The sequence below is a fragment of the Triticum urartu genome, chromosome 3A (genome assembly GCF_056163025.1).
Source record: "Triticum urartu cultivar PI428250 chromosome 3A, HENAU_Tu73, whole genome shotgun sequence".
NCBI lineage: Eukaryota > Viridiplantae > Streptophyta > Magnoliopsida > Poales > Poaceae > Triticum > Triticum urartu.
Genome location: NC_141875.1, coordinates 469390238 through 469408877, shown reverse-complemented (window position 1 = coordinate 469408877; position 18640 = coordinate 469390238). Strand labels below are relative to the sequence as shown.

The following is an 18640-nucleotide window of genomic DNA, read 5'->3' as shown; positions in this document are numbered from 1 at the left end:
ACTTGCCATTCAATATGATCCAACAATGGCTAAAAGCAAAGGGCTTCTTCTCCACCATGTCCGAACCTCCCTGAGATGCCGTCGCCGCCTCCCTCTTTCGTTGCCGGCGTCGCCGCAACTTTTGGTTGACGTTCTCCGCCTTGCAAGTCGCAACCGATGAAGGGACCCCGCCGACGGACGAGGCGGACTGCGTCTCCGTCATGGCGGTCTGGGTCGGGCTGGAAGACATGCCCGGCGGTGGACCAGGACTGGTGGTGGAGATTGGGAGCAAGGATGAAGGACGGCGAGGGTCTGGGCATGAGAAAGGTTGGAGGGCGACGGTAGGAGGAGGAAAGGGTTTGTTGGATTTGGTGCAATATGCGGTGGGGGCGGGCTGTTGGGTCCGATGTGGGGGGCACGCCCGGACGGCCCCATATCCGCCCCATATTTGAATTGGATATGAGAGGTACCGATCAGCCTGAGCGTTTGAGGCCCATCTAAGAAGCCCATCAGGGTCGAAACATCGTGACCGGTCAGTGACCGGGTGGACTGACCGGATGTATGAGGCAGGTTTAAGGCGCCCGATTGTAGATGCTCTTTTTTAAAAAAAAGATTGTAGATGCTCTTGTATAAGAAAAAGGTGATGGTTCAAATGAAGTGGAAGAACAAAAATTGCAAGTGCGTTTTGTTTATGGCATATCGCCAGGTGCCTGCATCCGAAGATCCCCGCCAAACCCAACGGAAATCCCACCACCACGGCCACGCGGTTCGGCGGCGGTCAAGGTCAATCCCCCTCCCCTTCCTTCCCCTCCCCTCCCGCACGCGAATCGACAAACGGAAGCGTTGAAGAAGGCGCCGGTGCCCCTCCGCTCACGCGTCACGGAAATCCCACCCGCAAAAAAACGGTTCCGTTTCCTACCAACAAAGTCTCCTCCCCTTCCCCTTGGCGGTAGCACACGCATCCGCCGCGGTAGTCCCCTTTCCAATCTACCTCACCAACGCGCAGAGGAAGCATCTTCTATAATACTCCTTCTAAAGCAGCCCCGCCGCCTCCCGACGGAGCCGATTCGATTCGATCCCGTTGGAATCTAGCCGGGGTGCTGCCGCGCGCGGGGAAGATGCACAGGAGCAAGGGGAAGCTGTCGGGCGTCCTCAGCAAGGGCTTCAAGCCCGACAAGTGGTCAGTCCAGATCGCCTCTGCTCGCCGGTTCCTGCTTCTTCTTCCTTCTCCGTTGGTTTCCGTGGGTGCGAGATTGAACGCTTGCTTTTGCTTTTGTTTTTGTTTTTGTGGCGTCTCAGCAAGATTGCCCTCAAGATGGCTATGGCGCGGATCAAGCTGCTGCGGAACAAGAAGGAGGTGCAGGTGCGCCAGATGCGCCGCGAGGTCGCGCAGCTGCTCGACGGCAACCAGGACCAGACCGCGCGCATCAGGGTACGCCTCGATCCCCCCCCCCCCCCCCCCCCACCCCACCCTCCACCATGCTCGTGTCATCCTAGTACTAGTACAGTTCATCCGATTGATGATGTCATTGTGTGAACGAACGGAGTACTCGATTACGGGGATAAAATCCACTCTAGACTTTTCTACTGGAACATTGGTGAAATTGCTATAATCTGGGAGAGCATGGAGATAATATGGCCACCGCGGTTTGTTTAGGTGATTGGTCTTCCACACCACATGCCTTTCTTGGGTTCATTGGCCCAATAGTTGGTCCATTGTGTTAATTTATCTACCCTGTTACATTATGTTATCGCCAATTTCTGCGCTCAAGTAGTATGTCTGATCGCTTGACACGCAAAGTTCTGTGGTTTTGTATGGCATTTTCTCACAGTACTAACCTATGCCATCCCCCCACAGGTTGAACATGTCATAAGGGAAGAGAAATTCATGCAAGCATATGACTTGATTGAAGTGTACTGCGAACTTATAGTGGCACGCATGTCCATTATTGATTCACAGAAGTAAGCCAAGTTTATATTCCTTGTCTGTAAACCAGTACTTACTTGTCCATGTCTTTATCTGATGTCTGAAATTGCTTTCTTATCATTAAGAGAAGCAGACACACAGTTTATAGTTTGAGGAATATCACCTCAATCTCATTTTTGGACTATTTCCGTAGTTGATAGGGTAGGAGTTATCTTTTATCCATTATCAGCGAACTAGGGTATGGTTTCTTGGGTAATGACTTACCTTTTATCTTTTTCCTTAACGGCACATCATGATTTAGCTGGACTCTTCTGCGCTTATAAAAACTGCCGCATATTATTCATGCAGAGTCCTTTCCAGGATAACCTAAAAACTAAGGGTGTTTGAATGACCCCCGTTTACCCTAACAAATATTGGCCATGACCAAACTGCAGGCTCGATTTTTTGGTGCCAGAAAAATAATGGACTAAACATGGGTGAGCCAAAATTTGGCTCGGTGATGCTGATCAGGTAGTCATACAGATAGGAAGAATGATTCATCAACAAAACTTTGTTCCAATTCTCACTAAATTTCTATTGAACACCCCTGTCCAAGTGTGCATGTGTGTAAGTGTGAGCACCAGGATTTAGACCCTGGTGGGTGAAGCTCCCCCATAACTGCACCAACCCAACAAGAGGTGGTTCTCGCTGACCATGACTTTGTTGAAGGTTGGAATAAAAGCTTGCCAAATCCCTAGGCCATGCCAAATAATGGCACCAATCCAAAGGATGACCAAAATTTAGGGTATCGCTGAATTTTGGTGGTTCGCTGGGGCTTGCCCGGTGCACTGGTGGAGCCAATCTGGATAAAAAGTGACATGCTCCTTTTTTCATGGCAAGCCCATATGTTAAATTGTTATTCAGTTCAGAAGGTGCTGTAAGTCTTGAATAATCGAAGTATTGACAATCTGTTTCTCAAGCCAAGTGCCACCACTGACATGAAAGATCAGTCCCTTCAGGAAAGTTGCACTTGCATGGAGCTTCTTTATCAGCAATTTACAGCATAATCCTGTTATAGTTGTTGAGGACTTGTGCACTCCTCTGGTAAACTTAAAAACATTAACAAATATCACAGGAATATAATCATCAACTCTAAAACAAATTGAAATTATTGATGATTGAGTAGACATTTATATTGGTCCTATTTTCTGCTGTTCTCTCATGGCACATATCTATTTTTGCCCTGAATATTCAGTACTTACAGTTACATGTTTGTTTGCCTGAAATCTAGGACTTGCCCTATTGATCTGAAGGAGGCAATAGCAAGTGTTATATTTGCATCAATGAGATGTTCAGATGTCACAGAACTAGCAGATGTTCGGAAGAATTTCACAAGCAAGTATGGGAAAGAGTTTGCCACATCAGCTCTTGAAGTGCGACCTGACAGTGGCGTAAACCGTCTGGTATTTTTTTGCTTTTCAGTTTTTGAATTGGGCGAAGGTTTTGCAGCTGTACACTTTTAAAACAATTTATTACTGTGCATACAGGTAATCGAGAAGCTCTCAGCAGGAGCACCGGATGTACAGACTAAAACCAAAACCTTGAGCTCAATTGCGGCAGAGCACAACATAAAATGGGAGCCAAAAGCATTTGAAGAGCAGAAGCAAAATGAAGATCGGATGGTAAACTGACAGACCTGAATTGGTTTTTAGGTTGAGTATTTTGGCTCTAACCTGATCTATTGTCTGTCATGTAGTATGGATCAACATATTCTGGAGGAAACATTCCAACTTCGGGGTCATCTGCTTCTAGCGTGCCAACTCCTCAACCTGCAGCAGCTCCCTATTCATCTGTTCAACCAGCCACTTCTCGTGTGCCTGCAGGACCTTCTTATGAATCTTCTGAAGCTCCAGCTAATAGAAACCCACATGGCACTGCCAACTCTAATGCTTCCACACAGGAAAATAGAAGGGGTTCGGATGCTTCAGTGCCTCCTAGCTTCCAACATGGTGCAGCTACTTATTCCTCAGCAAATATTCCTGGATCTAACAACTACTCTAATACTGGGAGTTCAAGTGTTTCTAGACCTCACTCCCAATTTGGCTCAACAGTTCCAGGTACAATTGTAGGTTGTACTTCTTTTTAGTATCATCACTTTTTAATGCTTTGGTATTCTTCGTAGTTACTTGTTTATTTTATCTTTGCAGACCCAGTATCCAGGACTGAAGAGATCAACCGGCCTAGGGAAAGGAAGTCTTCAGCTAGTGGTTCCAATTGGAATGTAGAATTCAAGGATGCAGCATCTGCTGCACAGGCAGCAGCAGATTCTGCAGAGATGGCAAGCATTGCTGCCAGAGCTGCAGCCCAACTTGCTAGCCGTGGAAACTTCTATGCAGACCAAGATACTGGTGCTTGTGAATCAACTGCTTATATGAATGACACTACACCCAGGAAGCAACAAGCTGGACGTTTGATGAAGGATGGTAAGAGTTTTAATGAGCAGATTTCAGGTATTAATGATCCAAGGATGATCTCAAGTAATGCAAGAAAAGATGAAGAAAGAGCAGAAACAAATCACGTGAGTAGCCAGAATATGTCAACTCCTTACTCCTCTCAGCTCCACTCGTATGCTCCTGAAAGCCGTACTGATCATGACATGCCAACTGAACCACATCATGCTCATTCATCTGAGCCTCCATATTTTAATGATTCGTCTGAGCCTCCATATTTTGATGATTCATCTGAGAAAGAAAGCAATATCAGAAGACCTGAGGATCACCCATTTGATTTGCATGAGGAAAGGTTGCCAGATGCTGGATTTGATTGGCACCACACCAAGGATATAGGAAGCAGGCAAGCTAGCTTTGATCAAGAGAGCAGGAATAACCACTATAGTAATTTTAGTGCTTCCCACGGTGGCAGCAGTACGTCTTGGGACAACCAGAATGATAAAGCTGGAGCTGATTCTTCAGCTGTTTTATTCGATGAATATGACTATGATGTTCAAAAAGAGAACTTACTGGATCATTTCGCTTCAAAACATACTGAAGAGCTGCCAACTGTGCAGGGCCACAAGGGATTCTCAAGTGCAGATTGGAGTAAGCAGCCTAGAAGTGAATCTCCGGTTGATCGTAGCACTTCAAATCTCTTTTCAAGAACAGAAACACAGCCATCTTATGATTTAGGAGCAAACAAAGAGGATATTCCCCTGAATGATACTAGACCACCTACTTTTGATTCAGATGGTGTTAGTTCTGACGAGGAAACAAGTACAGACATGCATATCTTAAGGACCCATTCAAGAGGATCTGATTACTCTGAGAACAAAATGTTCAATAAGAATTCTGGAGAGTTTGTTCCTGATGTTAATGATAGTATTGAAGATCATGAATCTAGGCCCAGCAAGCAATACCAGAATCCACCAGGTTCTGATGTATTCCACAAGGAGCAAAACAGTGGCGGTTCACCTAGATATGACTATTTGGGAGCACGGGGGAACTTGGGTCGTGTGCAAAGCAGAGATTATGATCTTTCAGAAGAAGAAACAGAACCACATAAATTGGAAGGTACATCCTCAGGGATGACAGGAGCAAATGAGAATCGGCCCTCGCCTTTCCGCATTCCAACTTCAGCAACATCTGATGACAGCGATGACGGTGATGTTGGCCTGAATTATGGAAGGTTAACTCCTGGACTAAGAAACAAACTCAGGCAAGGTCCACAATACAAAATTTCTGGGGATAACTTGCGAAAACGGTCCTTAGAAGGAGCTCCTGCCAGCATTGAAGAATCAGTGCATTTCAAAGAGAATGACACATCATCTGAACAGATGGGTTCATGCACAACCAAGAATTCTTTTGGTGCAAATTACCACAGTGAACATCTCGATGGGAGACATACTGTTGGCAAGCCTGTGGAATCAAGATCATCCATGACGAGGGATGACTTATATTCAGGTGATACAGGGAAGTTATCTGAACGATCTGGCAGTCCAATTTCTAGCCCAACCAAGACTTCTGTTAGGGAAAATTCTATTCAAGAGCCACATCTTGAAAGACCGGGTAGTGGGGTGCGCAGGGAAAGTAGATCAAGAACTGCCAGAACTTTCTTTGATTCAGATGAGAGCGAAGAAGAATTGGAACGACGCCGGTCTGGCCAGACAAAGTTGTCTAAAGCGCAGATACAATCACGGAGGACTCGGGAGGTAGCACCCGATACAAAGAGAGATGGCCGAGCCCGGGTTGGAGCACAGTATGCCGTTGAAGCTGAAAGCACGCCAAAAAGCCCTGCTAAAGCATTCTCCAACTCGAGTACTGAACAAAGAAAAGTGGCACCTGCGTACTCCAGGGTTTCAGTACAGCAGTCTTTGCCAAATCCTGTGCGCATTGAACCTCCCGCAGCTAGAGGCAGGTGGCAAGAAGATGAACCGGATGGAAGTTCTCCAGAAAACGAGGGAAACACAGAGACCTCAGCAGAGACCCTGAAAGTAAGCACCCCAACAGCTGGTCCTGCCCACGTCCACCCCAAGCTTCCAACAGACTATGATTCTTTTGCTGCACATTTTAAGTCGCTCCGAACTAATCGCCGTTAGGGATACACATACATGTATACGGTTTGAGAAACTTCTGTTGAGATGTGTACAGTATAGAAACACACTGGTTGGAGAGACTTATTGTACCCTGGTATTTTTTTTGTAAGGACACCAATTCTTTCATTCTCTTTTGGCCTCAGATATACAGCGTCTTTGATAGGTTATGTTTTCCTTGTAGTGTTGTAATAAGCACATTACGCGCACAGATGTACACAACCCCGGGATTTCGTTCAATTTGTTTGTTTGACTCGACCTTGTTTGTATGGAGAGGAATTATTGGCCTGCAGTTTACTAGTTTTCGTTGAGAGCAGTGTTCCTTTCACTCCAAATTTCTTCTTCAATTACTTAGGACAAACTTCGGAATTGTGACCCGTTCATCCCACGTGAAGATTTGCTTGGCAGTAGTGGTACAATTGGAGCAGAGATTTGAATGGATATCACTCTATAATCACTAGAACATGATGTGCGGTTGCCGGACCTGTTCATCTTGACAAAAAGAAAAGGTTAATATACTACTCCCTCCGTCCCGAAATGCAAGACGTTTTTTGACACTACCATATTGTCAAAAAACGTCTTGCATTTCGGGACGGAGGGAGTACTCTAGTAGAAAATTTAATCTACAGTGTCTTAATTTGTAGCATGGGTTACGTTTTGTTTACAATATAAGAGGAGCTCCAATCAAAATATATTTCTGTGTAAGTTTGGTGGAGATTTTACAAATATTCTATGGATCCATGAGATAGAAGGCAGATGAAGGAAACCATTAAAAGGGGGATGGTGAAACAATTCAGCACATTAAGAACAATACACAAAAAGATCTTTTGACTAAAATCCACTTTGTACTTCCAACGATCACGTTTGTGATAGTAAGTACCCATTTAGAAAATTATCTCACATGTACTCTTCTTATCAAACTTGTTTTTAACCATGTCTTATAAAACTTGTTGACATAAAAAAAATAAAAATGTACCACATTTATCAAATTTGTTGTCATAATGTAACACATTTGGCAAATTGTCTCCCAATTGACACAAAGGGCCCACCCTTCGGGCTGACAAGGCATGACACATGGACATGTAATGGCAACATACACTATCTTGTCGATTTAGCTCTGGTTCAGCTGAATCAAGTGTCTCGCTCAATTGGTCCCTCTAGCACTTGCTGAAAGGGCAAGTTGAGCACGACTTGGGAGGCGAACATTGGATCTTCTTTGGGTTATAAGGTGAATTTACTCAAAGATTTGGGTACTACTTCAATAGGAGAGGTATGCGGCTGACATGTAGCTGATGGGATTATGGAAAAGTGGTGGCGACAACACATGACTAACTGATTTGATGGTGGTGCTTCTTGAGCACCCGGTCTCGAACTCCGGGGTGAAAGCCTAGGTGACCCGGGTTGGTTATGCCCGGCAATGGTAGTGAATTGCAAAAAAACATCGACATTGAAGGTTAGGTTTGCAGAAACCACAAGTCTACAGTTTTGTGCCCCAAAACACTAATTCCCAGGCTATTTTTTTTTGCAGAAAACACTAGTCGCTCGGTTCGGTCGTTTTAAGTGGGATTATGACAGGTGGGCCCAACTTTTGTCGATGTGGCGGCACTGTTCGTCCATCTGAGCCGTTAGACGGCGTCAGACGCCGTGCGCGGGCCGGTTCGAGCCGGTACCCTCTTCTACCGGCCGCTCCCTTCCCGCTCGCTCCTCTCCATCTCTTTCCCCCCCCCCCACACTCTCTCTCAGACATGGCGACGGCGAGTGGCGGCGGCGGGCCTACCGGTGGCGAAGACGATAGGCCACCGGAGGCGGATGTCTCCGACAGCTCAAACCCCGACGCCCTTTCGAACGGCAGCCCCAACCCCAGCCCCCAGCACTCGCTTGAATTCGCGACGGCTAGATCTTGGGCCAGGGTCGTGAAGGCCGATCCGACAGAAAGCCACCAGTGGGGCTCGTCATTCGGCGGCGTCTAGTAAGTTTCCCTCTTTAGAAACCTAGTTTCTTATCATTTGTACATATTCTAGGGTTAGGGTTCTTCAAGTTGGGGCTGTATGTATGTGTGGTTATTTTGATTTGTTGGCACTGTTAAACCTAGCTTGGGTACTGAAACACTCAATTGGATTTGGGGGGAGGGGGGAGGGGAATAGCCCACTGTCACAGAATCATATTAATTTGTAATGTCATATTAATTTATTTTTAGTTGATATATAGCAATGTGAACTGTTAAGTGGAGCAGTGCCAATAAAGAGAAAATTAGAGTAGCTTCTTTTGTAGTAATTATGAATTCTTAATTAGAGCAGTGCCAATAAGAGCCAAATATAGTACTTTCTATTAATATGCAATGTTAATTAGAGCAGATTACTGTTAACTTTTTTATAGTAATTATGCACTGTTAATTAAAATTGTTGTATTATCTTGCTGTCTAGTTTGGATGATGCTCTTTGGGAAGTTAGAATGCACTTCCATGACAGAGACAACTTGGAGAGATCAATCTGCATTTCAGACATCACATATCACAATTTGGTAGCATTAATAGACACAGAGGGATATGGACTGAATGATTACATTTACTTTGTGAGGGAGCCTGGTGTGGGTATTGCAGGATTGGAACAAATTTCTGATGATGATAAGGTGGATGAAATGCTTGACCATATTGCTAATAAAGATCAGAATGTAGTGAATTTGACAGTGATTAGGGCCACTGATCCAAGACATGCAGATTTGAATTCAGGCTATGTGTATGAGGAGCAGGTTCCTTTGAGTCAATTAGAAGAAAAAACCTATCTATGAAGTCAATCCTTCTGGAGTTCTATTCAGATCACCTAAGAAATCCAATAAACAGAGGCAGTCAGAGCCACTTCAGTTCTTTTCCACACAGCAGAGCACAAACTTAGATCTTGCTAGGGATCAAGATGAGCTGGAGACACTAATGGAGCTAAAGAGGAGAACCAAGATTGAGAAATTTAGGAAACATAAGGAGGAAGTTGAGAATGTTCAAATGGTTAAGCAAAAACTACCGGTTCTTTTAGCTGAAGATGATTCTGATCTGGATGCAGATGAGGACTTTCTTAACATGCTTAATCAGTTGAGGAGGCAGAGAGAGGACCCACTCCTTCATTTTGAAGGAGACACTGATGTGGATGAAGTGTATGGTGAAGATGAGGAAGAGGAGCAGGTGGAGCATGAGGAAGAGGAGCAGGTGGAGCAACAACAGGAGGCATCAAAGAAGAAGAAATCTAGAAAAGGGCCAACCAAGAGGTCACATTCTAGATTGGAGCAAAGATTTGAGGGTGTGTGGATACCATCATCAGATGAGGTGATAGATGTATTTGATTTGAAGGAGGTATATGATGATGGAGATGAGAAGCACCTTATATTCTGCCCAATGGAAGGAAGAGCAGAGCATATAAATCATAGCCAAGGAAGTGGTACAGTGAAGACGGAGAGAACCCAGAGGAGCAGTTTTGTAGAAAACTTTGTTTCCTTAATGTGTACCAATTTAGGAGAGCACTTTAGACATTTCACATAAGTCAGAATAGGAACTATGAGTTCCACAGAAATTGCAATGACATCATCATAGCCGTGTGCACTAATATAAAATGCCCTTTCTACATTGCAATTTCTGTTATTACAAATGAAAGTACTTTTGGAATAAGAAAGGCTAAATTTCTACACACATGCCCAGCAGTAGTAGAGAACACCAAGGTCATAGGAAAATGAGTGGCACACTGGTACGCGTCGGTGCTATACAAACGGTTTTTAACCCCTTTCCGCGACGGCATTTGGAACTGTCGCTAGTGAGTGTGGGCGATAGGGGGGTCCTTCCCACACGACCCAAAAACCGTCGGGGATATGCCCTCCTGGCACACACGCTCGGCAAAATGAGGTCATGTACGACCGGCGAGTGCTCAAATACGGAAATACGTACAGTAGAGATAAAAAACAATTATACAGGCGAAATTGTTTTCGGTCGCAAGTACATCCCACACAGTCAGTCCCCGCTAAACGTTTCCGTTCGTATGTACATCCCACACAGTCGCTTCAAGGAAAACGTTTCCGTTCACAGGTACACCACACACAATTTTTCCCGTTAAATCGTTTGCGTTATCGAATGTATCACACACGGTCCGTAGAAGAAACTGTGTGGCAAAGGCTGTCCATCACACACAGTTTTTATGTGGTAAACGTTTGCGCAATGTGGCCTAATGTAAACAGTTTTTAAGAGAAAGTCGTGTGTGATTGTTCATTGATCCAACATGGTTTATTCCTAGAAACTGTGTGTGTTGCCTGAGGTCATCGCCCACGGTATTTTTTCGATAACTGTTTGCAATAGAAAAACCCAATTAGCAGGCTAATTCGCCATTAGTAGGCTAATTGCCCTATTATTAATAATCCATTTATTAATCTAATTGACATTCATATTAAGCACATAATATATTTCAATTCCATATTAAGGAAGCATAATTTCATAATTAAAATACATCAGAGTACAACATGATATAGCTTCAGCACTCAGCTACCCCATTACACAACTGCACCAGCACCAAGTTTCACATGCAACATATAGAACCTTTCAAAATTAGCATCATAGACGGTATATAGACAGATGCATCTCATCTGGAAAACTGCTGAAGCGGAAGGCGAATATTGAGCCTTCATTCATGTTAAAGGTCTTTGCAACTTTAGGCCAGTGCCTGTGGATGATTGACTGTCCGTCCTTTGTCCTTTTCATGAACACTTTAATATTGAACCGTGGGTGTTGTATGAAAACCTTCCTCGCCTCCTGACCATAGAGGTGGTTTGAGAGGTAATCATCAGTGAACTGCTTTGGAAAGGCCTGAAAACAAGGATGTACATAAATATCTTCTCTATATTAGAAATGGGGCAAAGGAATAAAAAAAGTCAAGGTATAATAGTTAGTACCATCTTGTAGTGAAATGATGTCTTCTTCATTGTGCAGACAAAGATCTTGTTGTTTTTTGTCGCTAATTTCTTTATCCTAACAATCTTTCTGAGTTTCTTGATTTGATTGATATTCATGGACAACTCATTTCCCCATATGCAAAAGGGTCGAACAGTGGGTCAAATCCCCTGACAGCAGGACCTACATGTACAAGACCAAATTGTTAAAAACCTAAATATTAGAATAGTTCCTGCAATTGCACAATAATGTGCTATTAGACAACAGATCATGCACGTGCTAACCTCGATTGTAAACCTCAGTGCTTCCAATTGTTTCCCTGCAACACATATACGGTAGTTAGTCATCAGGTTAAGTAAGGGTTCGCATGCTATCGATAAAATATGTTGATGAAAAATAAGCACATTGCAAATTCATCAAATTAATTCAAGCCACATGGAAAACCCATTTATCCAAACCAAGTATGATTAAGAACTAGGAAATACAGCACTTGTATATGTTTCTCATGTATTAAGTGCAACCAAATTCGATTTATTCCTCACATGCACAATAATAAAAAATTCTACCCATGACAATTGGACATAGCATTGCATAATTAAACCAAGCAGTTAACTAAACACCACAACAAATGAACCAAACATTAATTGAGCACCACATTGCACAATATAACATACTTCTAGTAGAAGATCAAACAGTTAACCAAACAGTTAACTACAACCAAATTGTACCAATTGTATTTGTCTCTCATGTATTTGCTACAGCCAAATTCAATTTATTCCTCACATGGTATACAATAACAGAATGCACCCACAACTATTGAACATCGCATTGCAGAATTGAACCAAATAGTTAACTAAACACCACAACACAAATAAACCAAACGTTAACTGAGCACCACATTGCACAATGTATAACCAAACCAAGCATGCTTGACAACTTGAAAATATAGCAATTGTTTCCATTTCTCATGTATTTTGTAAATATAAATTCGATTTATTTCTCACATGGAAGACAATACAAAATTTCAGCCTGAAGAATTGAACATCACATTTGCATAATTAAACCAAACAGTTAACTGAAGACGACAACTAATTAATAAAACAGTTAATAAGTGAGCACCACACTGCACGACATATAGAACATATACACTAGAGCAATAGATTGCATGGTAAAATTATATAGCACAATTCACTAGAATTTGTGAAGGAAAGGCAGGAGTAGCACACGCAACGGGTAAACCGAGCATGCTTAACCGGCGTAGCTAGCAAATGGCAAGGTGCTCCTCCAAGATCTGGGGGTCAGCACGAATGGCAGCCATCGCGACCTCATCCGCGCGTGTGGCCGCGATTTGCTTCTCCGCTGCCAAATGCTCCTTGAGATCCTGGCTATATTGCGTGCACCATGGCTTAGGGCGGCGCTTATTTGGTGGAGGGGTCGGTGATTTGGTTGGAAGGTGTTGCGCTCGCGCCAGCGGTCCGGGCATGTGGGATATGGAAGGAGGAGGAGGATGGGGGTCAGGTGTGGATTACCTGCCTGGATAGACGAGGCCGAGCAGCGTGAAGGAGGGTCGCCGACGAGGAGGCGGCACTGCAAGTAAGGAGTGAAGGTTTCAACTTGGAAAGGAAGGCAGAAACAGGGGAAATGTGGCTTTTTCTAAGGGGGAGGGGGCGGGGGGGGGGGGTATTTCCGTGGAAGCCGAAAATTTGGAATCGCTTCAGCAAAACAACTGGCGCGCAAAGTGTCATTAGACACGGTCCCTTATTCTGAACTATGTACGATATGTGAACATAACGGTTTAGATAGCTTAACCAGTGTGTGATGAGTTTGAACGTCAAAAATTTTGGTTTGAATTTTCATGGTTACAGTGGTCATCCATGTCATTGCATAATTTGGGTACACAAAGGAGACTACAACACACCCACACTTCTTAATCGAGCAAGTTCAGCAATTAAACAAAGCTAGCCTACCTAAACATTACTCTAACAAATTAAAGACCGACACTCTTAATTAAACAAAACAAAGAGTACTACTACGACTAGTGCTCGTCGATCTCCGGCGCCGCCTCCATGTCCAGCTCGCGCCCGACAGTCTCCTGGGGAAGGGGCTCCATGGCATCCATCGCACCATACTCGGCAAGAATCTCGCCATCCGTGTCCGCCATCTCTTTGGAAAAGGCCGCCACCAGATGGGCGTGGGCGGATGTGATCTGGGCTTGGACAGGCTCCGTCGTCACAAGGTATACGGCAGAGGAACAGACAGCTGCTCGAACGCTCTCGGCGATTGCCAGCTCTTCGGCTGTGGGTTGCCAACCGTTGCCGGAGAAGCTTCATTCAATTTGTGCGGTGATCGCCAGGAGCTAGGCGTGGGCGGCCTCGACATGGTTGTGGGTGGCCTCCATTAGGGCTAAGGCCGCCACTGCAGAATGAACAGTTGTTGTGCCACTCTCGCCAGTTGCTATTCCCGAGGCAGATGTTGCTGCCGCCACCTGAGAAGCAACAATGGTTGTCTGGGCTGCCTTGATCGCCCGATCGCAGATTGCAGCCGTGCTCATGCACCTTGTTAGCACGTGCAAGGCGGCTGCAGCCGCGCTCTCGCCGGAGTGGGCCACCGAAGTTGTCCTCACGATGTGGGTCCACGTTGTTGGAAATATGCCCTAGAGGCAATAGTAAAATGGTTATTATTGTATTTCCTTGTTCATGATAATTGTCTATTGTTCATGCTATAATTGTATTAACCGGAAACCGTAATACATGTGTGAATACATAGACCACAACATGTCCCTAGTAAGCCTCTAGTTGACTAGCTCGTTGATCAATAGATGGTCATGGTTTCCTGACCATGGACATTGGATGTCATTGATAACGGATCACATCATTAGGAGAACGATGTGATGGACAAGACCCAATCCTAAGCGTAGCACAATATCGTGTAGTTCGTTTGCTAAAGCTTTTCTAATGTCAAGTATCATTTCTTTAGACCATGAGATTGTGCAACTCCCAGATACCGTAGGAATGCTTTGGGTGTACCAAACGTCACAACGTAACTGGGTGGCTATAAAGGTGCACTACAGGTATCTCCGAAAGTGTCTGTTGGGTTGGCACGAATCGAGACTAGGATTTGTCACTCTGTATGACTGAGAGGTATCTCTGGGCCCACTCGGTAACACATCATCATAATGAGCTCAATGTGGCTAAGGAGTTAGCCACAAGATCATGCGTTACGGAACGAGTAAAGAGACTTGCTGGTAACGAGATTGAACGAGGTATGGGGATACCGACGATCAAATCTTGGGCAAGTAACATACCGATAGACAAAGGGAATTGTATACGGGATTGATTGAATCCCCGACATCGTGGTTCATCCGATGAGATCATCGTGGAACATGTGGGAGCCAATATGGGTATCCAGATCTGCTATTGGTTATTGGCCGGAGAGATGTCTCGGTCATGTCTGCATGGTTCCCGAACCCGTAGGGTCTACACACTTAAGGTTCGGTGACGCTAGAGTTGTTATGGGAAATAGTATGTGGTTACCGAAGGTTGTTTGGAGTCCTGGATGAGATCCCGGACGTGACGAGGAGTCCCGTAATGGTCCGGAGGTGAAGATCGATATATTGGACGAAGGGTATTGGAGTCCGGAATTGTTCCGGGGGTACCGGGTGACGACCAGCGTGTGCGAAAGTGGTTTCGGAGGCCCCGTCAAGTGTTGGGGGGCCTTATGGGCCAAGGGGAAGGGGCACACCAGCCCACTAAGGGGCTGTGCGCCCCTCCCACCCCATCTCATGTAACCAGGAGAGGTGGGGGCGCCTCCCCTAGGGCAGCCTCCCCTCCTGGCTTGGGGGCGCCCAAAACCCATCTAGGGTTCCCTCCCTGGCCGCCGCCCCTCCCCTAGATGGGATCTGAAGGGGCCGGCCCCCACTCCCCTTCTCCTATAAATAGTGGGGGTGGGAGGGCTGCCAGACGTGACAAACCCTTCCCCTGGCGCAGCCCCTCCCCCTCTCCTACACCTCCTCCTCCTCCGTAGCGCTTGGCGAAGCCCTGCCGGAGAACCACGAGCTCCATCACCACCACGCCATCGTGCTGATGGAGCTCTCCCTCAACTTCTTCTCTCCCCTTGCTGGATCAAGAAGGAGGAGACGTCCCCTGGCTGTACGTGTGTTGAAAGCGGAGGCGCCGTTGTTCGGCGCTTAGATCGGAATCGACCGCGATCTGAATCGTTGCGTGTACGACTCCACCAACCGCGTTCTTGTAATGCTTCCGCTTAGCGATCTTCAAGGGTATGAAGATGCACTCCCTCTATCTCGTTGCTAGTATCTCCTAGATTGATCTTGGTGACACGTAGGAAAATTTTGAATTATTGCTACGTGTCCCAATAGTGGCATCATGAGCTAGGTCTATGCGTAGATTCTATGCATGAGTAGAACACAAAGCAGTTGTGGGCGATGATTTTTTCAATTTGCTTACCATTACTAGTCTTATCTTGATCCAGCAGCATTGTGGGATGAAGCGGCCCGGACTGACCTTACACGTACGCTTACGTGAGACTGGTTCCACCGACTGACATGCACTTGATGCATAAAGTGGTTGGCGGGTGTTTGTCTCTCCCACTTTAGTCGGATCGAATTCGTTTAAAAGGGTCCTAATGAAGGGTAAATAGCAATTGTCAGATCACCATTGTGGTTTTGCGTAGGTAAGAAACATTCTTGCTAGAAACCCATAGCAGCCACGTAAAACATGCAACAACAATTAGAGGACGTCTAACTTGTTTTTGTAGGGTATGCTATGTGATGTGATATGGCCAGAAGGATGTGATGAATGATATATGTGATGCATGAGATTGATCATGTTCTTGTAATAGGAATCACGACTTGCATGTCGATGAGTATGACAACTGGCAGGAGCCATAGGAGTTGTCTTAATTTATTTATGACCTGCATGTCAATGAAAACGCCATGTAATTACTTTACTTTATTGCTAACTGTTAGCCATAGTAGTAGAAGTAATAGTTGGCGAGGTAACTTCATGAAGACACGATGATGGAGATCACATGGTGTCATGCTGGTGACGATGGTGTTCATGCCGCGCCTCGAAGATGGAGATCAAAGGCTCAAGATGATATTGGCCATATCATGTCACTTTATGATTTGCATGTGATGTTTGTCATGTTTACATCTTATTTGCTTAGAACAACGGTAGCATAAATAAGATGATCCCTCACTAAAATTTCAAGAAAGTGTTCCCCCTAACTGTGCACCGTTGCGAAGGTTCGTTGTTTCGAAGCACCACGTGATGATCGGGTGTGATAGATTCTAACGTTCACATACAACAGGTGTAAGCCAGATTTACACATGCGAAACACTTAGGTTGACTTGACGAGCCTAGCATGTACAAACATGCCCTCGGAATACAAGAGACCAAAAGGTCGAACATGAGTCGTATAGTAGATACGATCAACATGAAGATGTTCACCGATGATGACTAGTCCATCTCACGTGATGATCAGACACGGCCTAGTTGACTCGGATCATGTATCACTTAGATGACTAGAGGGATGTCTATCTAAGTGGGAGTTCATTAATAATCATATGAACTTAATTATCATGAACATAGTCAAAAGGTCTTTGCAAATTATGTCGTAGCTTACACTTTAGTTCTATTGTTTAAGATATGTTCCTAGAGAAAATTTAGTTGAAAGTTGATAGTAGAAATTATGCGGACTGGGTCCGTCAACTGAGTATTATCCTCGTTGCTGCGCAGAAGACTTATGTCCTTAATGCACCGCTCGGTGTGCTGAACCTCGAGCGTCATCTATAGATGTTGGGAAACATCTGACATACACGTTTTGATGACTACGTGATAGTTCAGTGCGTAATGCTAACGGTTTAGAATTGTGGCACCAAAGACGTTTTTGAAACGTCGCAAAACATATGAGATGTTCCAAAGACTGAAATTGGGATTTCAGACTAGTGCCCACGTTAAGAGGTATGAGACCTCTAACAAGTTTCTTAAGCCTGCAAACTAAGGTAGAAAAGCTCAATCGTTGAGCATGTGCTCAGATTTTCTGAGTACTACAATCGCTTGAATCGAGTGGGAGTTAATCTTCCAGATGAGATAGTGATGGTTCTCCATAGTCACCGCCACCAAGCTATTAGAGCTTCGTGATGAACTATAACATATCAGGGATAGACATGATGATCCTTGAGCAACTCGTGATGTTTGACACCGCGAAAGTAGAAATCAAGTAGGAGCATCAATTGTTGATGGTTAAACCACTAGTTTCAAGAAGGGCAAGGGAAAGAAGGGATACTTCATGAAATGGCAAATCAGTTGCTGCTCTAGTGAAGAAACCCAAGGTTGAACCCAAACCCGAGACTAAGTGCTTCTGTAATGAGGGGAACGGTCACTGAAGCAGAACTACCCTAGATACTTGGTAGATGAGAAGGTTGTCAAGGTTGACAGAAGTATTTTGAATATACGTTATATTATTGTGTACTTTACTAGTAATCCTAGTAGCACTAGGGTAATAAATACCGGTTCGGTTGCTAAGTGTTAGTAACTCGAAATAAAAGGCTACGGAGACTAGCTAAAGGTGAGATGACGATATGTGTTGGAAGTGTTTCCAAGGTTGATGTGATCAAACATCGCACGCTCCCTCTACCATCGGGATTGGTGTTAAACCTAAATAATTGTTATTTGGTGTTTGCGTTGAGCATAGACATGATTGGATTATGTCTAACGCAATACGGTTATTCATTTAAGGAGAATAATGGTTACTCTGTTTATTTGAATAATACCTTCAATGGTCTTGCACCTAAAATGAATGGTTTATTGAATCTCGATCGTAGTGATACACATGTTCATGCCAAAAGATATAAGATAGTAATGATAGTACCACATACTTGTGGCACAACCATTTGAGTCATGTTGGTATAAAACGCATGAAGAAGCTCCATGTTGATGGATCTTTGGACTCACTCGTTTTTTAAAAGATTGAGACATGCGAACCATGTCTATTGGTAGATATGCATGAAGAAACTCCATACAGATGGATCGTTTGGACTCACTTGATTTTGAATCACTTGAGACATGCAAATCATACCACATGGGCAAGATGACTGAAAGGCCTCGTTTTCAGTAAGATGGAACAAGAAAGCAACTTGTTGGAAGTAATACATTTTGATGTGTGCAGTCCAATGAGTCCTGAGGCACGCAGTGGATATCGTTATGTTCTTACTTCACAGATGATTTGAGTA

The 18640-nt window shown here is 44.6% G+C and overlaps 1 protein-coding gene across 1 annotated transcript; it reads left to right on the top strand.

Annotated features, from left to right (window-relative positions):
* Positions 1–840: 840 nt before the first annotated feature.
* Positions 841–6728, top strand: LOC125544438 (uncharacterized). The gene is made up of 7 exons (XM_048708137.2): positions 841–1159; positions 1279–1411; positions 1838–1941; positions 3177–3348; positions 3433–3567; positions 3642–4002; positions 4093–6728. The coding sequence occupies exons 1-7, from the start codon at positions 1098–1100 to the stop codon at positions 6474–6476; spliced, it is 3351 nt and encodes a 1116-aa protein (XP_048564094.2). The 5' UTR covers positions 841–1097; the 3' UTR covers positions 6477–6728.
* The last annotated feature ends 11912 nt before the right edge of the window (positions 6729–18640 follow it).